The sequence below is a fragment of the Vombatus ursinus genome, unplaced genomic scaffold, assembly GCF_900497805.2.
Source record: "Vombatus ursinus unplaced genomic scaffold, bare-nosed wombat genome assembly UNPS02007612.1, whole genome shotgun sequence".
Classification (NCBI taxonomy): domain Eukaryota; kingdom Metazoa; phylum Chordata; class Mammalia; order Diprotodontia; family Vombatidae; genus Vombatus; species Vombatus ursinus.
The window spans coordinates 3,187,367-3,211,415 of NW_020947390.1; the positions used below are offsets into that span (position 1 = coordinate 3,187,367).

Below are 24,049 nucleotides of genomic sequence, written 5' to 3' on the forward strand. Positions count from 1 at the left end.
AAGTGACATATGGCCTCCTTTACTTTTTGCCAGTTATTTGGTAGGAACCAGCTAAAATTCAAGGTTTCTTTGTACCCCAAACAATTCAAAGAGTTTATTGTTTGATTTTTTTTATTACCTTGACTCTTTGATGATTCTAGGATCTCACTAGGTAGCCACTCCTTTCATCACTGAAGACTGCAGCTCTTCCAACCTGCAGCCTACTCACACACCCACCATAAGTCCTTCTATTACCTTTTGAGTCACCTGCAATTTTTATTATTCTGACACAGTGTTGCTTCTATGATTCAAAGACATCTAACAACATCAGAAGCATACCAGCTACAGCTGTTATAGTGTTCCAAACTGTACCCAAAACAATTAAATACAATGGGTATTGTAGATACCTATTTCAGGGTACCATGGGTAGAGTGCTGGACTTGGAGTCAGGAAAATCTGGGTTCACATCCCACCTCTGACATTATTTATTTTTAAGCAAGCCATTCAATCTCTTAGGGCCTCAGTTTCTTCACCTGTAAATTAAGGGTGTTGGATTTAATGTCCCCTTGAAATCTATGATTCTATTGTCTTATTATTCTTCTTCCCCACATACAGATATGAAATGATCAATTTCAATAAATCTGTTACATATGAATGTAATATCCATTCCATTAAGTGGATGGAACTCAGGAACAGCAATAGGAATTCCATTTCCCTTCCAATTAATTTAAATTTGACAAACATTTAGTAAGCACATATAATGTATAAATCATTTTGCTGGATAATAGATAAAAAATGAAACATGATCCAGACTCTGAACTCAAGTGCTTAACACTGAATGTGACTGGGTGCCTTGACACACAAATAATCATGATAAAAGGTAAAAAGTTCCAAAATGCTACAAGAAAATGTTGAAGTACTCAACTGGGAGGATCAGAGATGTCCAAGAAGACTTCTTTGGAAGAGAAAGGGAAAGGATTATGGTGGATGATATCAGGGCAACAAACAAATAAGGAACTTTGAAGAAAGAATATCATCGATAAATGTATTATTTTTATTCATATCTTTGTTCTTAGATTTCCAAAATTTCTCCAATTCCCTCTTATGTCTTTCTTCCTGTTAATATCATATATCAAATAATATTTTTTTAAAAAAGAGGAAGAGAAAAATTAGCACAACCAATCAATACATCATTGATAAATTTATGATAAAAAAGATGGATTGGTCACTTGTTGGCAGTAAAGGATAAATGGTAGCACAGTCCATGTGCTCCACTGGTATGCTTTAGATGTCAGGAGCAAGGAAAGAAGCAGTGCCACCTCTCCCCCAAGTTATGCAGACCTCCTGCAGTAAACTTGCCTGAGGAATGACTCAGGGCAAGTCATTTAACTGCTCTATACCTCAGTTTCTTCGTCTATAAAATGAGGTGATTGAACTAGAAAGCCTCTAAGTTTCCTTTCACCTCTATATCTGTGATCTCATAATTTTATGATTACTTTAATATAATTATTTGGTTATTGTATAGTATTGCATATTTGTGATTGTGCCAAAGCCCCAGTGATAGAATGCAAGGCTCGTGAGGGCAAGGGTCATATCTTTTTTTTTCAGGGTCCAGAATAGTGCTTGCATATTACAAATTCTCAATAAGTGGTTTGTGAGAGTACTGTAAACATGTGGGGTTTACCCTGTTGTCCTGATTCATAACATCACACTTTTAAAATTATAGGTTTAATGGTTTTTGTCAGGCTGAAGAAGACAATGGACTGCTTCTCAGAATATTTTTTTTTAATTCACAATCAAAGGAAATGCTAAATTTCAATTATAGGTTAATTAAAATTAAGACGTATTTTTCCCACCCAAGTTCATAGATCCCCTGAAATCATTCTACAGACCCTCTAGGGATCTATGGATCATAGCTTAAGAAACTCTGATCCCAGTTAGTCAGTCAATAAGCATTAATTGAGCACCTGCTATGTTTCAGATACTGTGCTAAGGGCTGGTGATACAGAGAGGCAAAAACAGTCCTTGCCCTCAAGGAGCTCATGATCTAATGAAGGAGACAACATGCAAATAACTATGTGCATAAAAGATATACACAGTGAAAACAGGATGTAATCTCAGAAGGAAGGCAGTAGGAATGTGAAGGGTGGGAGAGGAGGGAGGAGAATTGGGAAGGAGAAACCTGGTGAGGTCACTTGCAGAAGAAGGTATTTGAGTTGAGTCTCCAAAGAACCCAGGAAAGTCAGGAAGTGAAGATGAAGAGAACAAACATCACAAGTATAGAGAGCGGCCAGTGAAAAAGCATAGAGTTGAGGGATAGAATTGGATCAGAAAGAAAATATATACATCAAAATGCCAGTGAAAGTTCAATTTCTAAAAAGGATAATGATATAGAGCTGGAATAGACCTCAGAGTCCATCTAGTCCAAACCTTTCAACTTGTAATTGAGGAAAATATGTAGACTGAGGGAGCAGGGGAGTACAGGGGAGCTGTTTGTAGAGGCAGTAGAAGGGTTAATGTTGCCTAAAGCTATATAGCAAGCAGAATCTCCCAGGATCCTTTAAGAGAACTGGTATGACATATCCTCCCAGATTATAACTATGTGCCCCCTGAGAACTCTAAAAATTCCTCATATTTAAACTCGACCTGCTACCTAGCCATAATACTATCATTATGCCCCCAACTAAATCCAATGTCTCTTCTGACCACTATGTACTCCCAACCCAAGCCCATAAGATCCCCTTATTCCCCTCCCAAACCAACTTTTCCCTGACCCCAAGTTCAAAGTATAATCCCAAATTAGGATTCATAGTACCATCTCACTCCTTTTCAGATTCAATCTGTACTCAGCCTACCCACTCATCCGGATGCTCTTCCACAGGCTGTCCTGTCCAGCTTATCCTACTGACAATGCCAATGCACTGTCCATAAGATGAGCCAGACCAAAGATTCTTTCTCACTCCCTGCACCTCCCATCCACCCTATTTCCCTACAGTCCAAAATTCACTAGCCATTTTCCATACCCCCCAAATATAACCTATCCTCTGGAATCATCACAGGCTGGTTATTCTTTCCTATTCTCAATCCAAATCCATGCTACTCCCAGACTCACTCCAAGCCTAAAGGTCCCACTTAAGGCTCCTTTCTCCCCAATCAAACCTGGCCCTGACTCATTTTAGACTGATAACCTCCCCACAAGTTCAATCTGATCTCTTTCCCACAACTCTTCCCCCTCCCCTAACCTCCTTCTCCCTCCCCTTTCTAAATAAATACTGTAAGACAAAGGAAATTAAACAAACAACTGATAGAACATAGAACGCTGTGGTTTCCCAAGAGAACATGGTACCCCAACAGGCAGGTCCAGATTGAATCAAAACAGAGAAGTTAGATGAGAACAAATAACAGAATTTATGATCTGTATAGCTGAAATACTTAGATTAATGGGGAAAAAATACTTGAATTCACAGTGGTAGTATCTAAAAAAAAGAAACAAAGAAAAAGGCAAAGGAGCATGTAACAGTTTGGACATACAAATATACTAAAGTGAAAGACAATCTAGAAGAAGAAAAGTAAAAGGAAGTAATATTAAAAGACCACATGATTTCCATATAAACAAAAGTCATTTATCTCAAAGACAGGAAACATAGACACAATTTAAGGAACATAGATTTCCCATAAAAACATAACAAATAAAAAAAATACACAATGCAGGAAATACTATAAGAAAAATACTCAGTTTCTAAACAAAAAAAAACAAAATACCAATTGAAAGAATTCATATATCACTTTCAAGTGATACATGAAAAGAAAAAAAAGAATACTTCACACTCTAACACACAGAGATTAAACTGAACAGTTCCAATGAAAATCAACAAATTCTGCAAGTAGCTAGAAGACTATCATATATAAAAGAAAGGAAATCCAAATAGCATAAGAACATACCCTCCAGAAACCCCAGGAGGAAATGGGAAAATATATTCCAAAAAGGAAAAGAATTCACAATGCAATCCAAAATGACATACCCTATAAAACCTGAGCCTAATTTTCAGTGACAAATATTGAAATATTGATGTTCAATAAAATAAAGGAGTTTGAAACATTCCTGCAAAACAACAAAAAAAAGTCAGTTGTCAGCGGACTATTTGACTTGCAAACACCTCAATTGATAGAAATATAAGAAAAAATAAATAATACAGCTATGAAGGAACAAAAAGTAATGAAATTACCCCATCTCTAGAGACTGCTAAAAGGGAAAAAAAAACAGAAAGAGAATGACACCTATTAGGTTAACAGCAAACAGAATGAATAACAGATTGATCACTAAGATTTCCTTTTAAAAGTTCACAAGATGATAAAGATTAAAGTAGAATTTAAAGAGTGATGGTGGAGGAGTAGGCCTGAAACACCACGCACTAAATCCCACAACTGCTCCCTTCTTTGCAGATGTATCAGGTATTCTGTGGGATGAAGCTGTCAAATGGAAGGATACATAAAAGGAGAGAGAAAAGGTGGAAAAGAGTAGGGAATGGGTGCTATCTACCTTAATCAAGCCCCTATGAAAAAGCAAAGGGAAGATAACTCCTAGTTTCTCAGCAAGAAGATGGTCTATGGGAGAATTGGAATAGTAGCAAAAGAAAGGATTAAAATGGTGGGTTGGGAAGAAATTGTTAAGTCTTAACCCATTCTGGATTGAGGGTCCACTGAAGAGTATTACAGTGGGACAGGAGACATATAGGGAGAGACAGGGACCACACAGTAGGTCTAATTTGCAGAGATTTGAGGCATAGGAAGAATACCTCTCTGAAAGTTTTGCCTCCATTGATAAAATCCTGCTTCAAGGGAAAGAAAATCAGATTCCATAAGGATATCTAGCACCCAAAAAAGTGGGAAGACCTGGACCCAGAGAGGAGGTTAGAGAGCAAGTGGGAAAGATAGTGATAATGGGGAAGGTAGGAGGTACAATTCAAACAAATGATTGGTAATACAGGTGTGGATATAGAATGAACAATGAGTTTACTAATCACCTTGATTTGCTTGAGCTCCCTTATTATTTGGGAGAGGCCAAAATAAGTTGGGAATCAGAATGCACCAATCAGGAGGCAGAATGAGTATTGCTCATCTAAACGGCTCCATAAACCCCCAATCTTTATAGAGTCAGACTAGGTTCTGATGTTCTCTGTATGTGTGTGTGTTCTGACTTTGCACTTGAACTGTGCCTTTTTTCCCTTTGTTCGGGCGGACACTCTGCCTCAATTAATCAAATTGCCGGTTAATCACAGGGAAATTTCTACTATGGGGTGAAGTCTATCCTCATTACTTCTCTTACAAATGAATACTTCTAAGAGTGATGCACAGCCAAAAAAATGGATGGTGAGACAAGATCTGTAAAGGTATCAACAGAAAAATAAGTTAGTAGAGGATACTCAAACAATACTTCAAAGTTTGAATTCCACAAATGGTACACAAAATGAATAAAGAAGAAATAAATAAGTATACAGACCGAAATCAAAGAATAAAGCTTCAGAATAGACAAAAAGAGAAGAGAATTTATAAAGAGAACAAGGTAAAAAATTATTTTAAAAGGAAGCAGAAAAAAACTAACAAAAATTAATGAGGAGGAGAATTGAGAGTTGAATTAACTACTTTAGCTGGGGGAGGAGGATAAAGGGGAAGAAAGAGAGGAAGAATTGGAGGGAAAAAGAAAGAAAAAGAAATCAGTAATTTAAGTAAATCTCCAAAACCAGCAAAAGAGTTGATCAACTGAAAGGAGGAAGGGATTGAAAGTGAGGGGAAGAGAATGTGGAGTTGGGTGATATTAAGTAGGTTAAGCAGTGGCCTTCTGGGTCACATGAACAAAAGGATGGTGAACTGAACATTTTCTATGATACTTATGACTTCTCAAACTTCTCCAAAATAGCAATTATGAAGCAGAGATAAAAAGCTGTCTCCACAGTCTAGGGTGCCAAGAACCCAAACTAGATAAAAACAAAGTGAACTAATAGCATATAAGACCAATATACTCTAACCTCTAATGAGAGCTTACCCAACACTCCTTCACTCACCATCTACCATATTCCTGGCCACAGAAGCTGACAGGACAAAGGAAAATGATTCAACACATGATAAGGCAGAGAAACCTGCAGATTATGTAAAGAGTATAGAACACAGTACACTGTTCCTTAATGGTTTAAAAGAGAAATAAGAATTGTGAAAGCTGAATTTATGGTCTGCACAGCAGAACTGATTGGCAAAATAGAAAAATTTTCATCTACAGTGGCAAGTATCAACAAAGAAACAAAAGAGAGAACAAATGATTAGTAATGCAAATACACAAACATAAAGAACAAAATGTAATAAGAGAAGCACAAAGCAGTAAAATTAAAAGAAAGCATGATCTCCGTGCAAGTGAAACATATTGATCTCAAAGACAGGATGCACTGAGATAATTTGAGGATTATAAGTCACCCAGAAAAACATTTGTTCAGTCATTTCAGTTGTGTCTGACTCTCTGTGACCTCAGTTGGGGTTTCTTGGCAAATATACTGGAGTAGTTTGCCATTTCCTTCTCCCTCAGTTTACAGATGAGAAAACTGAGGCAGAGTTAAGTGACTTGCCCAGGGTTACACAGCTAGTTAGCATCTAAGGTCAGATTTGAACTCAAGTTCTAACTCTGGTCCCACAACTCTATCCGCTGTGCCACCAGAACACCGTGAAGCAAAAAAGAACATAAGAAAATGTCCAGAACTTCTGAACACAGAAAATAAAATGTGAATCTTAAGAATCCACACACTACCTCCAGGAAAACAAAACAACCTCAGGCTTCAAACTATAAGACATATAGTGGTTAAAATGAATAATTTCACTGAGAAATAACAAATTCTGCAATTGGTTAGAAGGAAGAACTTCAAATATAAAAGAAATTTTTAAAAAACCACATGACTATTCTATACCCAAAACACAAGGGAGAATGAAATAATATGTTCCAAAGAGCAAAGGAGCTTAGTGTGCAGATCAAGGTAACCTACGCTGCTAATCTGAGCCTAACTGTAAAAAAAAAAAAAAAAAAAGACGGATGCTCAATCATAAAGAAGTGTTTAAAAGATTCCTAGAAAGAAAACTAGTCCTAAAGGAATTATTTGCTTCTCAAACATCCCAGCCAAAAAAAATAAGGATAAACAAATACTTGTTTCTCCCTTTTTCTCACCTAGCTGCACTACTTTAGGATTTCTCTGACTTTTCCACCATTCTTCAGGAAGCTTATTGGAATAACCTCATCATCCTACAAGATCCCATCAGCCTTGGCACTCCACCTCTTCACCACCCTCTGTCCCTCTGATTGGAGAGTGGAACCATGAACTCCCAAACTTCCATTTAAAAAGGGATCCTAGCTCAGAACATTTCCTCATGTCTCACTTGGCTGCACTACCTTGGGACTTCAACATGCCTTTGCATCAGGTACTTTCCTGAGTCCTGCTTTTTTACTCCGTCCTGCTTTTCTACTTCCTTTTGTGTGCTGTTTTCCCCTATTGGACTATAAGCTTCTCAAGGTCAAGAACTTTCTTCCTTCCTTCTTTTCTTTCTTTTTGTGTCCCCAGTGCTTAGCACAGTGCCTGGCACATAGTAGATGTTTCACAAATATTTCTTGACTGAGCAACTGAAATACAGCAACCAAGGACAACAACAACAAAATGACAACAAAAAGACAGTTTATTTCCGAATGTAAATTAAAAGATTGAGTTGAAAGCAGAAGTCAAATAGAAGTGATGGTGGAGAAAGAAGACTGAAACATCAGGGACTGAGCCTGATTACATCCTGCCTACAGGTGAATCATTGTTTTTTGTGGAACTAAATTACAGAATGGGAGAGTGGATAAAAAAGGGGAGAGGAGGGAAAAGAAAGAGGGAAATTGTGATGTCCCCTAATCAAATCAAAGGCTAACAATGAAAGAAAAATTATTCTTGTAATCTCTCGGGAAGATGAGAGCATGTGAGGGGATAGGTGAGGAGGCAAAAGGAGGAGTTTTTAAAAGGGGAGAAATAAAGGGTATTTCAGTAGTGGGAGGGGACACCAGTGATGAATACTCTTATGGAGAAGAAAGATATTCCATAAAGGCAGATGAAGGCCTCATAATGGATATTATCTGTAGGGATTTGGTGCTTAGAGAGACTACTCATACTGTCTCAAGAGAAGGGGAACCAGAGCTCCTGGGGGCAACTATCCACAGAAGAATGGGAGGGCATGGACCCAGGAAAGATGTTTTTAGACAAATGGGAGGGGGGATGACCAAGAAGAGGGCAAAGGTCAACAATGAACTGTACAATTGGGGACATAGGAAGAGTCCTACCATGAAGTAACATCAGCTCTACCACCTTCAGGAATTGGGATTTCTATAAGTGAGGCAAAATGGAAAAAGGGAGCCATGGGACTATTAAGCAATATTAGGAATTATTTAGAAGAAAGTAAACAAAATAGGCATGAGAGGGAGGGAGGGAAGGAGGGAAAGAGAGAGAGAGAGATAAAAAGAAGAAGAAGAAGAAGAAGAAGAAGAAGAATGGAATAACTAAATAAAAGCAAGCAAGAAAAAGAAACTAATAAGTGAAACTCCAAAAACCAGGGAAAGGTAAAAAACAACTGGGGTGGGGATGTGGGAAAGGCTTAGAGACTCAACAGGAATAAGAGCACCTTAAAATAGATGAAAGGAAATAACTCAGGAGAAACAGTACTATGCTTACAGCAGAAGAGGTGGGGAATACTAATTTGAAAAAGAACCCCAATATTAGAGAAAATGGAGGAAAATACAAACCTGAAATGCATAACTAACTGAATAGATTAAGCAATCTGATAAAATTGAAATGAGACACAGATTGGATAAGAAAAAAAAATCTACACTCTTACAAGAGATATATTTAAAAAACAAAGGTATATACAGAATAAAAATGGGGATGGAGTGTCAGAAAAATGTACTATTAATGAAATGAATTCAAAAAAGCAAGAGTTGCAATCATGCTTTATGACAAAGCAAAAACAAATATTCAAAACAAAAAAAGAATAAACAAGGAGTCTACATTATGCTGAAAGAAACCATAGGCAACAAACTAATATCAATATTAAATTAGGTGCTTTTTAGAGTATCTAAGTTTAATATTTTTATTTAATGTGCCTTAGAATCTAAATACAAGAAGGGAATATTAACTGAACTACATGAATACCTAGACAGTAACACAATAGTGATAGGAGACTTCAATATTCCTCTCTCAGTTTTGGTTGACTTTAACAGAAAGATAAACAGAAGAGAAAATATACAACTGAACAAATTCCTGGAAATTAGAGTTAAAAACACTGATGGCATCTTCTATACGGGACAGCAAACAAATATCCATATTTCTTAGCATGATATGGAATGCTTACAAAAACTAAACATTTATTAAGGCACAGATATTGCAAATAAATGTAAAAGTGCAGAAATACTTAGTATATTTTTTATAAACCATAATGCAACAAAAAGCGAAACTGGTTCAGTGACCACAAACAAAACACACAGACCCAAATGGAATCTTAGCAATGAAATCCTGAATAATGAGTGAGTCAAAGAACAAATCATAGACATTATGAATAACTATGATAATAAAGAAACCATATACCAAAATTTCTGGGATGCATCTAAAGAAATCCTCAGGGGAAAAATCATATCCCCATAAATAAATATTTAAAAAATAGAAAAAGAGAGGATGAAGGAATTGAATATGCATTTTTAAAAACTGAAAGCTGACAAATAAGCAAACTTAAAATAAGCACAAAAGAGGAGATATTAAAATTTAGAGGAGAAATAAACTGGAAACAAAATAAATTATACAAATTATAAATTAAACTTAAAGATGATTATTTGAAAAGATCAATAAAAATTGATAAACCTTTAATGAATATATTAAAAAGAGGAGAGCAGAAAATCAAATTAATAAAATAGCAGATGAACAAGGTAAAATAACAATACAACTAGAAGAGAGGAAAAAAGAATTATCAGAACCTAGTATATACTCATATCCTAACAAAACCGAGAAAATAAAAGAAAGAGGAATTTTTTAATATAAATTATCACCACAACTGACAGAAGACCAAAGAGATCAACCCAATCTTAGGAAAGGAAATATAATTAACTCTAAAGGAACTACCAAAGGAAATAACTTCTGGTGCTGATGAATTCACACCAGAATTCTCTCAAACTTTTCTTTCTCAATTTTTGAGAATAATTTATTAAGTATAAGTTCTAACTGTGCCCTAAAGGTTTAATGGAATTCTCTTGTGATTCCATCAGGATCAGGAGTTGGTGGATTTTTTTTTCTTTTGTAGTTGCTTTACAGCTTTCCTAAGAGTGAGTTGTTTAAGATCTCCATCTGTATTCTGATAGTTTGGGCATTTTATATCTTTGAAGGTTTCCCTCTATTTCTTTTGTGTCCTCAGTTTTGTCATCATAGAATTCTACTTATCTTCTGATAATTCTTTTTTACTTTTTTCTGGTTTTGCTGTGATTCCACCTTGTTCATTTGCTATTCATTGATTTGATTTTATTCTCTTCTTTTTAATCAGATTAGTTAAGAGTTTGTCAATTTTTTTGGTCTTTTCAGAGAACCAGCTTTTAGTTTTATCATTTCTGTGGGTTTATTTCCAATTAATCTTTTTCCTCTCTACTTTTTAATATCTCCTCTTTTCTACTGACTTGATGTTTGTTTATTTGTTGGCTTTCTAATTTTTAAATACATAATAGTTCCTTAATCCTCTCTTTTTTTCTACTTTGTTAATGTATATTTCTTAAGAATATGATTTTCTCTCTGAGGATGGGTTTAGCTGCTTCCCAGAAATTTTGATATGTTTTTTTCATCATTATCATTTTCTTTTACATAATTATTAATTATTTCTGTGATCTGTTCTTTCACCCAGTCATTGTCTAGGATTTCTCAAGGTCTACAGAGTTATTGTGCTGACCTCATTATTATATACCTATGAAACCTGGACAGTCTATCAGCACCATGCCAGAAAATTGAACCACTTCCATTTGAATTGTCTTAGGAAGATTCTGAGGTTCATCTCAAAAAAATAAGGTACCAGACATGGAGGTCATTTCTTGAGCTGAGCTGCCAAGCATCCAAATTCTATTGCAGAGAGTCCAACTCTGTATGTATGCCTAAAAGACCATTTTACACAGAACTCACACAAAGCAGGCACTCACATGGTGGTCAGAAGTGATAAAAGGTCAATCTCAAGGTCTTTCTGAAGAACTTTGGTATTGATTGTGAGACATGGGAGTCTCTGAGACAGGATCATCCAACATGGCATGCCTGCATCAAAGAAGGCCCTGTGTTCTATGAGCAAAGCAGAATTGTGGTAGCTCAAAAGAAACAGGAGATGCACAGATTTAGAGACATTTCTCTCCCAAATGGTCATATGGACTGTTTGTGCCTGACTTGTGGCAGAGCCTTCTGAGCTCATATTGATATGATCAGTCACAGCTGGACACATTATAAATTGACCCTGAAATCATGATGTCATTTTGATCCTATTCCAGCATGAAAGATAAACAACAATTTAAGATTTCATTGTTAATATTCCATTTAGGTCTTGTATCTTTTGATTGTGGTCCCTGAACCCATTACTATTTTATTGTATTATAGTCTACAAAGGATATAGTAACTTTCTGCCCTTTTACATTTGTTTGCAATATCTGTGCCCTAGTATATGTTCAGTTTTAGTAAAAGTTCCATGGGGTTATGACAAAAATATGTGTACATATTCAGTTGCATAGTTTATCTTTTTGTTTATCTTTCTGTTAGAGTTATCTAAAATTGAAAGAGGGATATTGAAGCCTCCTATCATTATTGTGTTAGTGTCTATTTCTTCTTGTAGATCAGATAACATTTCCTTTATGTATTTAGCTGCCAAGGCATATGAAGTGTGTAAGTTTACTACTGATATTGTTTTGCTGTCTATGGTTTCTTTCAACACATTATAATTTCCTTGTTGATCCTTTTTTATTTTTTTAAATGTTTGGGGTTTTTTTTTTGGTCAGATAGCACAATTGTAACTCTTGCTATTTTGGATTCACTTAATATGTCGTAATTTTTTTTCTATCCCTTCAGTTTTAATTTGTGTATGTCTTTGTTTTTAAATGTTATTTCTTAAAAGCAATGAATTGTAGGCTTTTGTTTTCTTATCCAATGTGCCATTTTTTTCATTTTATTGAATAGTTTAATCTATTCACATATAAAGTTGTGAGTTAGATTTATCTTTCTCTAATATTGGGGTTTTTTTTTCAAATTATGGTTTTATTGCCTCTTCTACTGTAAACATACTAACATGTTCCTTCAGTTACTTTACTTTATTCTTTTTTTAAGAAGGTTTGTTCCTCCTGGCTCTCATTCCCTCAACACCTGATCCCATCCTCTTGTTTGTTACACCTTTCCATTTGGAATTTTGCTTATTAGTTCCTTTTTCTCTTTTGCTTTTATCTTATATATAATTCTCCCCCCCTTTTTTCCCTCTCAATTACTCAAGTAGATTCCTCCTTCCTCTCTTCCCCTTCAACTAGTCCTGTGCATTAGTTTTTTTTTTAATTTCTTTTCCTGTGCCTCCTCCAAAAAGGGCATATCTCACTCTTTTCATTATCCATCCTCTCTTTCTGTCTATTCTAGACTCTTCTTATCTGATTCATGACCTCTTTAACTATCAGGTCTCTCTCTGTATTCCTTATGCAAATAAAACTTTCAAGGTATCCAACCTAGACTGTTCCCTCTAAGTGATTTCTGCTGCTGCTTTGTAGAGCTTGCCTCTTGGATTCCCCTTTTCCATGGTTCTTCACTCCCATAACAATGCCAATTGCAGATGTCAGTGAGCACAATGCCCCACAGTAGCTCACTTTCTCCATGATGTCCCTGATCATGCAGCCCACCACTAATATATACCCTCCTCTGGTTACCTTTTGCCCTACGTTTCTCTCAATATCTCCTCTCTGGGCCCATACTCTCTTGCCCCCTCAGATGCCAGTTGCCCCCAAAAGTTCTAATTCTCCCTCTCCCAAGATAGGACAAGTAGACATTTCAAATATCAAATCCCTCAGGCCACACCCAATGCAAGGTCCCATCTTCCTTCACAAACTGTTGCATTCTTCAGTGGAACTTCCTCCTACCACCAAAGTAAGCCCTGTTTCCTTTCCTCATTTTTCAATCCTCTCCCCCACCCCTCTCCTATAGGCTCTTTTCTTTCTGAGACAACAAGGGCTACCTTCCCCTCATTGCTAGCCTTGATTTGACCCCAGTCATTTCAGTTGTGTCTAATCCTTCGTGACCCCAAATCAAGGCTAGCAATGAGGGGAAGGTCTCCTCGTGTACATTTAGGAAGAAGTCTCTTACTACTCTTTCTGTTGTCACTCTGTTGCTGTCGCCATCTTTGGATTCACTCCTCTTACATTTCTGTTGTTTGGGATGTTTGAGAAGCAAATAATCTCTTCATTTCTGGTTTTCTTTCTAAAAAATGTTTCAAACACATCTGTATTATTAAGTGTCCATCTTTTTTCACTTTTGGTTAAGCTCAGATTTGCAGGGTAGGTCACGCCGGGATGCATCCTGTGCTCCATTGCTCTTCAGAATACATTATTCCATTCTCTCCTACATTTTCTGCTTGATTCAGAATAACCTTTTCTTATTTAAATTTCTTTTTCTTTATATGTGAAGGTCTTTCTCCTGATTGCTTACAGATCTTATTGTTTCTGAAATGAATTGTTTAATTTAACCACTATATGCCTTGGAGTTTGCAGCTTTGTTTTTTTTTTTTTTCTAGAGGTGATCTGTGAATTCTTCCAGTTGGTATTTAATTTCTATGTTCAAAAGTTCTGAGCAGTTCTTTTCTATTATTTCATGTATTATAGTGTTAATGATTTTTTGTCCCATCATGTTCTTCTTGGGGACCTATGATCCTTAAGTTATCTCTACCCATCCCATCATGAAGATCAGTGTACTTTGCTTGCATAGTTACTGCTTTTTTGCTTCTCCTAGATTGTTTTCCATTTTTACATATTTGCATTGTTCTCTCTTTTGTTTCTTAAACCCGTCATTGCAGATTCCACTTTTTCTCTTCTGCCATTACTTTTGCTGTGCAGGACATAAATTCTCCCCTCAAAATTATCACTCTGTAACATAGTGTTGTGGTTCCATGTTCTCCTCACATTCTACAGGGTCCTCTGTCTCATCAAGTGTTAAATTAGTTTTCTTTGTTTTGCTGTATTTATTCACAGATGCCTGAACTGGCTTGCTAGATTTAAATGTCACATTTTCTTCTTGTTGTTTTCCCTGTTCATTTCTCTGCTTATGTTAAAGGTCTTTGAATTTTCTTCCTTCTAAGATCTTTAGTAATTTCAGACCCTCCCCTCCAACCCCCCCCATCACTGATTTTCCCCTATTCCCTTTCTGACTTTGTCTTCTCTGATGGTGGTTTCCTTGGGGGCAGGATCTCAAAGTATCTCAGCCTCCTAAACTTGGTAGTTCATGGTTCACCAGCCTAGATCTCTGCTCCAGGTGGCTTTTGGGTGGTCATAACTGGCTCCAGCCATTTCTTCCTCCTCCTCCCATTTCCTACATACATGGTGTACCATCCAGATATCCTACCCTACTCCCTTTGTTCCTTAGTTCACAGTTCTCTGGCCCAACGCCAACAGTTCAGAGAACTGCCAAGTTAGTACTAGTCTTTTCTACTCTGACACAGGCACTTCAGAGCTTCGCAAAACTGGTGCTCTAGGGCTATGGCCCTGTCAGGTTTTTGCTCTGAAGGATTGCAGTTGGTGTCTATTTGTGAGTTTGAGTCTCCACAGCACTAGATAAAGGGACAGGGGACCAGGATATGAGGATTTTTTTTTGTAAACTTATGTCTGGTCATATATGTACCCTTTCTATTGATAATGTGGGATAATAGGGGAAGAGCTGCTTAGGGTCAATGAACATCAATTAGTGTGGGTTTTTTTAACCTTCTTTTGGATTCTAGATGGTTTAGATCATGGAGACAATTGAAGTTGTTTTATCTTTGGTGACTAATTTGTATTTTGGAGAGGTTTGAGAGATTGAAGGGATCAGAGGAAATATCTAGTCCTCCATATTATTGTTCCTAAGACCTGGAAGTCCAATACAATCTTTTTTCATTTTTTGGGGGGGGGCGAGGGAGAGCTACCATTTTAAGCTGCTGATTAGTGTTGAACATGTAATCCACTGAAACCTCTATTGATCAATAACAAGAATTTGTTACACACTTACTATATGCCAGTCATTGTATTTCTTCATTGTGCACCTTCAAGATGCAGATGGAAAAAGGGTGAAAATTCAGACAAAGCTAAACACTTTTAGGGATTTAAACAGAAACATTCCAATGTTAAGGGGAAGCCTGGAGGTACAAAATTGACATTCTCTACCCTAGAAAGGGTAAGAGGCTTAAATACCTCAATTGCCCATGATGAGGGTAGCAAGGCAATGGACTGGCTTCCAGGGAACAGACTGTCATCATTCTTTGTCCTTAGCCTCATGTAGATAGATAGATAGATAGATAGATAGATAGATAGATAGATAGATACAGATTAATATAGATATATAGATATAGATAGATATATGATTTTCAAATGAATGTTAGAGACAGAAAATAAGTCAATTGAAACTAATCAGCCTAAGATAAAATGGGGTCACTTACTAGGCTTTTGAATTGGGAAGAATTTATCAGTTGGAGGGACAAATGAATCTTCTAACATCCCCTGCAACTTCTGAGGAAGTCAAGAGAAGAAGTTTTTGACTGTCCTAAGATAAGGGTTGCTGCCCTAGATAAAAAAGCTCTGTAACACTACAGCTGAAGAGCTCGCAGTACTGTCCAGCCAAGTTAGTGTCTGAAGGAACAAAAAGCAGCAGCCAGTCCATCAAAGAGCAAGGCTGGGACCCCACTGGATCAGTCTATCCAACAGAAACACCCGTGCTCTGAAAAGACTCCATTGGCTAAGAAACATGCCTGGCAGCCTCTGTCCAAACAGTAGTACAATCTATGTGTATTGTCAGGCAGCAGTTCCTCAGCAGCAGAGAAGCCCAGTTTAGCAGCATCAGAGCCTGATGAGAAGCCTGCACAATCACCAAGTGACCTGATTAACCCAACCCAGCAGTAGATTAGCCTGGCCAGCTAAGACACTGCACCTTTTGAAGAGCCAGCACAGATGAATAATAATGCAACTTGCACATCAATGAAGCCATACCTTGTAGTGAAGGATCCTTCAGGAAGAGAAAAGACCTTAAAGCTCTGTGGGCTCATGGATAGGTGACTCTCCCTCACTCTCGTACCCCTCTCCTCTCCTTTCCTCTGCTCTCCTCTCCTCTCCTCTCCCCTGCACTAAGACAAATGGCTCTGTGAATTTCTGAATTCCTCAATGGAACAGACTAAAGAGATCTAAGCATGGTCCTTATTGTCTGTGTTAGGCTACAGTGTACAGTTGACATATGCAGTTTTTGGAATATAATCCCTGTACTGACAAAATGTAGACGATATCCAGACAGCCAAGGTTCTCTGCCTGTGGCAGTTCTACATGTATTATGTATGTTACACATATTCTATTTCATTATTTTCCCTTTATATTCATATTCCTTGTCAATTAGACTACAGAAGCCTCTAGGGCAGGGACCTTGGGTTGTATCCTCATTATTGTATCCTCAAAGCATAACACAATATGCCGGGCTAGTTATTCTTGAAAATTTTGCATGTAAACACAAATTCTGTCAATACATAATCATTAAACATACTTTTTATTTGTTTGTCCAGACCTCTGATTTCCATTCAGTTCAACAATTGTTAATCACAAATAGCAATTTTCACTGATATGCTCCAACAATACTTAGCATTTTTATGAAAAAGATGATGAAAGGAATGAAAACAATGTTTTTCTGACTCTTTGTGAAAAAAAGGACGTGAATGAAAGATGAAGTGCACTATATGGCATCATCCCAACCCAGAAATGAGTTTTAACTACCAGGAAAAAAAGATTTATGAAATCTCTATGTGCCATTCAAATTCAACAAGCATTTATTAAGCACCTGCTGTGGGCCAGGCACTAGGTATGCAAGAGCAAACTGTGAAATAGTTCTTGCACTCAAGGTAAAGGGAAGAACAGAACAATTTAGAAACAGCAAAAGGGCTGGATTTGATATCAGTGGACTTAGATTTAAATCTCCTTCCTGTCAATTACTATGTGTTTGTCAATGGAAAATTCACTTAACCTCTCTGAGCTTCAGATTCCCTATCTTTAAGAGAGATTTAGACCTCTAAATTATTCTCCAGCTCTATTTCCACAAATAAGAAGAGGACTGCAAAGAGCCCATTTGTATGGGGGGGGACGACATAATGAGCACTATCCTCTGGGGGAAACAGGTAATGATGCCTCCTGCAGAAGGTGGCACTTGAGTTTAGCCTCGAAAGGAATCAAGGATTCAAAAAGATGGAGGTAAAAGAGTGTATTTCAGGTACAGAGATGGGACATGACATGTCATGTACTAGACCTGTTTGGTTGGAACAGAGATGTGTGAGGGGGAATACTTGGAAATCATTCTGGAAAGATGGGCTGAAGACAGATTGTGAAGGATTTTAAAAGACAAAGAGAAGAGCATGTATTTTAACATGCAAAAAACAGCCATCAAAACTTCTTGAGCACAGGAGTGGCATGGTTTTATCTGTGCTTTAGGATTATTAATTTGGCATTTAAATTGGAGGGTGGATTGGAGAGAAGTGAGATTGGGAAATAAAGAAATAGATTAGGAAACAATTACAATAGTCAGGGCAAGAAGTGATGAGGACCCAAAGTAGGGTGGCTGTGCATAAATAGAGACATGAGAGATGTTGCAGATATAGACAAGATTTGGCAACTGGTCAGAAATTATAATTTAGGGATAGTGAGGAATTGAGGGATACTTCAAGATTATGAACATAGGCAAGTAGAAAAATGGTACTGCCTTTAACAGAAATAGGGAAATTAGGAAGAGGGATAGTTTTAGAGAAAAAGAGAGTGAATTCTTGTTTGGATGTATTGAGTTTGAGGTGCTTAAAAATATCCAAGCAGAGATGTGCAATGGATAGCTGGTGATGTAGGACTGGGGCTTAAGAAAAAAAGAGAGGGCTGGATGTGTAGTTTGGGGAATCATATTCATAGAAATAATACTTGGACCCATGAGAGGAGGAAAGGGGAAATGAGCTCACTAAGAGTCCATTAATAGAAGAAAAGAGGTTTGAGAGGAGAACTTTTGGGAACAATGGCTAAGACATGAGACATAGATGATGAGCTAGCCACACAGACCAAGGAGTGGACTGATAGGAAAAGAATACTGGTCTTAGGAAAACTCAGGGTATTTGTCAACACAAAATTTTTAAACATCACCAAAAAGAGTCCAAGATACAAACTAATATGATAATTTAGATGTCAAACTAACAGACAAAAATAACCATAGCAGATAAACTATTAACTTATCTTTAGAAAGCAGAGGCTCTGAAAAAGTAACATTCATTATAGGGATTTGCAAATGTTCAAATTTCTTTCCATACAATATGCACACACGCTCTATGAAATCAACTTACTAAGTCATTTCTGTTCATCTGTCTGCTGTTCAGCTCAACCCATTAGGCATATTATAGCAATATGTGAATTGTGTCTCTTCCTTCCTTTCTTTAAGGAATGATGTGCCCTTTAAGAATTCAGAACCACCTTCCCTGCTCTGCCTCTCCCTTAGATAGTGTTGGTAAAGAAAGGAAAGAGAGAGAGAGAGACAGAGAGACAGAGAAAGAGACAGAGAGAGAGACAGAGAGACAGAGAGAGAGACAGACAGACAGACAGAGAGACAGACAGAAATACAGAGAGAGAGAGGGAAATGGAGAGAGAGTTTGACAGTTTGACCAAAAAAATGCCATTAGTTTGTACTAGGGAAATGTTATTCAAGGATTAGAAGGAATTGTAGAGACTCGTGTGTCATGCCTGAGAAGGCTGCATATGCTGTGGAGGCATGAAGATCCTTAGAAAGCTGAAACAAGAAAGAGTAACACAGCTGCCCCCATTCCCTGACTTCAGCTGTCTTTGGGCAGTGGTGACCTGGGTCCAGATAGGACTGGTGGGGCAGGGACTTTTCAGAGAAGCTATTGTAACCTGAACAGAAAATGAATGTAGAGGGTTAATTTGGGGGGCTAAAGGTTGCTTAATCAAGTATTTATTTTGCTTCCCTCCATTTAAAACAACCTCATGCCATGCATTCGAGCAGGTAACTAACTTCACTATGCAGGGGTTGTGTAATGTTGTGTTGGGAATGGAAGGGCTCCACACAGAGGTCATCTCAGATTTTCCAAGTTAAGAGTTTTGGGCCAAAAAAGCATGCCTGGACCTTTCTAGTGATGAGAAAGTCTCTGACATTAATATTATGGTACTTTAGGAGTCTGGGATTAAACACAGAAACATAAAATTATGGGCCTCATAAGTGTTCCCTAATTGCTCATTTCAATTCAGTTTGATAAGCATTAAGCCATTTACAAACCACGTCTTGGACTGGATGCATTGGATACAATGAAAAAAAAAACAAACCTTGCCCTCAAAGAGTTTACATTCTACTGTGCCTGTGTGAGTGCTGGGAATTGTCAGGGGAAGGGGTGAGAGACAATGTAAGCAGAATGTAGTTAATTATGACAGAATCAGATACTCCAGTTAGGCCAGCATATACAATTAGAGAAAGCAAAAGGAAAAATATATATTTGTGGTTGAGGAAATTACATAATGTTTTTGAATCATTTCTTCTCAAATTACCCCCTTTAAATTTCCTACAAATATTTACTCTAACCATCCATTTCTCACCAAAATGGCTTTTCCCATAAGCACAGGAAAAAGTGATAATCAGAGTGGCCAAGATGATAATAAATAACTAGAGAAAATTGTATTCAATGTGAAACCTAATAAAAAGGAAGCAGCATTCTTTTTTAAGTCTCATTTTTTAAGTTATGGAAAATATATTGGATTTGGGATCAGAACAACTTGGTTTCAAGCTCAGTCTATGCAATTTACCAGTTATATGACCATGAACAAATCATTTAACCTCTCTGAGCTTCATTTTTTTTTATCTGTAAGATGGGCATAACAGTTGTTGCACTACCTATCACAGTGGGATGTTATAAAGAAAGTATACTTTGTAAGCTTTATAAAGTGCTATATAAATGTGGGTGGTTGTTATTAGCATCAATGGATTTAACTATTGGAATGTAAGCTCCTTGAGATCAAAGATTGCTTCTTATTCATTTTTGTATGTCCTCCCAAACTTAGCTGAATGTTTTACCTGCAGACAATGTTCAATAAATGTTTGCTGAACTAAGTTATGTCCAAATAAAAGTTCATCTACTTATGGCTCAAAGAATGGCCTGAGGAGTCAATGTGAAATGGTCCAGAAGAAAGAACATTGGAATCAATAAGCAGATATGATTTTGAATCCTAGCTCTGCCACTTAGTTTCTTGTGAGACTTTGGGCAAGCTATTTAACTTCTATGAGCCTCAGTTTCTCCATCTGTAACCTAAATGATTTGTATTAAATAATCTGTAAGATAGTTCCCGTGTGGAAATCTACAGTGCTTTGCAAAATGAATGCAAAATGGAATCATTCAATCAATCAATATTATTAAACATTTACAATGTGCCAGTCAGTCAACAAGCATTTATAAAGTGGTAACTATGTGCCAGGTGCTGTGCTATGCACCTAGGATACATTGAGAAGCAAAAGAGTTTTTGCCCTCAAGTAGCTCACAATCCGAAGCGGGAGGCAACAAGCAAAGAAATACATACAAATAAGTCATATACAGGATAAACAGGAAATAAAGTCCTTCTGTAGCAGGAGAGATTTAAGTTGGCACTTGAAGGAAACCAAAAGGCAGAGATGAAAAGGGACAGCATTCTAGGCATAAGAGATAGCCAGAAAAAAATCCCAGAGCTGAGAGATAGAGTGTCTTGTAAGGAACAGCAAGGAAGCAAGGAAGCCAATGTCACTGGATGTGTGGGGGGGGGAGAAGGTGTAAGAAGACTAGAAAAGTAAAGTGGAGTGGGGCTAGATTATGAAGAGTTTGACTGCCAAACAAAGGATATGTTTGATCCTCAGGATAATAGAGAACCCTGAAGTTTATTGAGTATGAGAGTGACATGGTCAGACCTTGCTTTAGGAAAATCATTTTGGCAGCTGAATGGAAAATGGACTGGTGTGGGGAGAGACTTGTGGCAGGCACTGTGCTAAGCACAGAGGATACAAACAAAGGCAAAAACACAGAGAGTACCTATCCTCAAGGGGACACCAGCACATAAATAAAAAGGGACATAGAAGATACATACATGGTAAATGGAAGATAACCTTAGAGAGGATATACATTTGTTGGTTTCAAAATGAGATAGGGTAATTTTTAAAAATCAAAATCATCATCAACTAGCAATAGAAAATGCATTAAATTCTCATAAGGTATGAATAAATACATTAGAGAGAACTTCTCTTTGATGTCCTATATCTTCAGGCAGCATTTTCAAATCAGTAACTAACTGTTGCCTCAGGAACACAGTTTTAGATGTGCCAGCTCACTCTGGGTTTTAGGGAGGAGTTTCTTTAGAAAACAGAAAAGAAGGATCAACTTTCATCATAAGTAAAAGTACTGCATTCAGGCACTTGCACTGATCAGAGGCCTAGTTTATCACTCTCTGCATTGTATAAATAGCCTTTCCAGGGATCCATAGCCAGTTTGGGTGCCCTCACATTAATTGCCACTGGCTTGTCAGAACCCCCAAGGCAGGATATCATCTCAGTGTTTCCTGTAATAGTGCAATATTCTTCTATTAGCAAACTACAGTGTAAGGGTCAGGAAACATTACCGACAAAAAGTGGGGGGTGCTTTAGGGTAAAGAAAAAACATTCTCTAGGGGACAGACCTAGTTATGATAGAGAGTTAGGAGGGTGAGGAAGAGGTAGACTGTTTTCTAGTCTTCTTTCTCCCAAAAGCAAATACTTAAATAACTTCTGACTATTCATCCCTAGACTAAGGGTACTACCCTCTCCAGTCTCCTTGACCTCATGTTGGCACCAATCCCAAAGACTGTTTCTCCATGCCTACTGAAATCTTTTCCCAAGATCCTGGAAAACCAAGATTTTACTTAACTGTATTAACCCTCCAGCTACCATGAGGGCTCTCTGCCCATCATGATGCCTCACAGCTGCAGGAGAGAGATTTGGATATTTGGGAAATGTTTCCAAGACTAACAAACAGATGTCCTTTTTTTGCTTATGATAGAAAAAGAAGCTATAAATATGACTCTCTCTTCCCAAAGAATATGGTGGCAGGATATTTGGGAGTATCAGTGATGTGATTCAATGCCTTCACCCGAAAACACATATCAGTGCTTAAGATTCCAGGCAGTGCCCAACCTGGTCAGCTCCAACTGACCAACTGAAGGGCAAAAAAACAAGCTAAATGAAGAAGTAGGAAAAGGAAGATACAGGAGAAGGGGGATGATAGGAGAAGGTGGATGCGAATTCCAGCCCCAAGGACAGGGAGGCATCTGCTAGCAGTATTTCAAATTTCCCAGTCTAGCCCACAAAGGCTACAAGAGAAGCTAGCTTCCTCACACTTCTTCCTCCACTGCTCCTAAACCTACCTGGAAAGGAAAATTCGAAAAGAGTGCAGTATCTGGCCCCTTTGTTTCTCAGCAGAATGCATTTTTATGTGGCAAATCACGGTTGAAGGGAAGTTAGCACGTTCAAGTATGGATGAACACATGCATATAAACATGCAGCCACAAACATCCAAAACATACACAATTCCACCAATAGGCTGGCAGTTACAGTCTCAAGAGTCCGCTTTTGCCTCTCTCTGCATATAGGTTATCTCTGCCTGTCTCTGTTTCTTACTCTATCTCAGTATCTGTCTCTGTATCTCTGTATATCCCACCTCTGCCTCTCTCATTTTATGTTTCTACACACAGACTGACAGACGGACAGACACACACACACACACACACACACACACACACACACACACACACGCACCATTTGAACTCCTCCCGCCCCTGGGCAGTACCCAGAACTCACATGCAGGGATAGTAGCCATAGGGAGGCAGGGTCGAGGGCTGCTGTAGGGAGTTGTCCTCGCAAAGCTCCGAGTCGATGAGTAGGTAATCCTGGCTCTCATTTCTCCGGGCCCCGGTTCCAGGAGTGCAGACCCTCCGAGGGCCATAGGGAGAGTTCTGATTCATGGCCCGCGCTTAGCAGGTCACGGGGTACCCCGGGACAGCTCAGTCCCTGCCCCAGCTACAGTCCAGAGTCGCCAGGCCAGAACACCGAGTGAAGGTGTCGCCTCCTGTGCTGGAGGAAGGGCTGGCCCTGGGGCCCGGCTGGATGCGGGGCAGACACTCCTTGGAGAGAAGGGTTGACACCGCTGATGAGCGGAAAGGCGCACGCCGCCGCCGTCGCTCCTGCCCAGCAAGGCACTTTGAAGAGCAGACAGGAAAGGGGCCCAAGTTTCTCCTGTCCCAACAGAATGGATCTTCGGAGCCCCACGGGAAGCAAGCGTGCGCTCCCCACTCCCCGAGGCAGAGCAGAGCGCAGACAGGCAGACGGGCAGGCGGGGTCACTGAGACAGCCGAGCGCTCTCACTAGCTCGCCAGAGAGAAAACCAGGGGGAGCGGGAGTGATGAAGAGTTACTATGTCAACCAAGACTGTCCGCCCCCCGCTTCCCCGCCTTCTTTCCCCGCAGCCAGCGTCATGATCCTGTTGACTGTCCCACCTTCAAAGGGAGCCAAACGGGTCCCTGGAACGACTAGGGTGAAGTTTGCGCTTCTTCCCTCTGGTTCCAGCTTCCTGGGATGGGATGAATTCGAAAGGATCAAAAGCAAGGACTGTTTCTGAGGCCCAGGCTCTGCCAGACCAGGTATTTCGATTACACCGTCGAACCGGGCTCTCTCCGGAGTGGTTCTCTTCCGTGCGCAACTCGAAGAGGAAGTCCACGGGTTCCAAAGGTTCA

The 24,049-nt window shown here is 38.5% G+C and overlaps 1 protein-coding gene across 1 annotated transcript in view; it reads right to left on the reverse strand.

Moving 5' to 3' along the window:
* Window positions 1-23,638, reverse strand: part of TRPC6 (transient receptor potential cation channel subfamily C member 6) — a 159,467-nt gene extending 135,829 nt beyond the window's left edge. Inside the window, exon 1 of the mRNA XM_027849550.1 lies at window positions 23,118-23,638. Coding sequence (XP_027705351.1) covers window positions 23,118-23,281 — 164 coding nt within the window. The 5' untranslated portion in view covers window positions 23,282-23,638. The remainder of the gene's footprint in view (window positions 1-23,117) is intronic.
* Window positions 23,639-24,049: the final 411 nt, after the last annotated feature.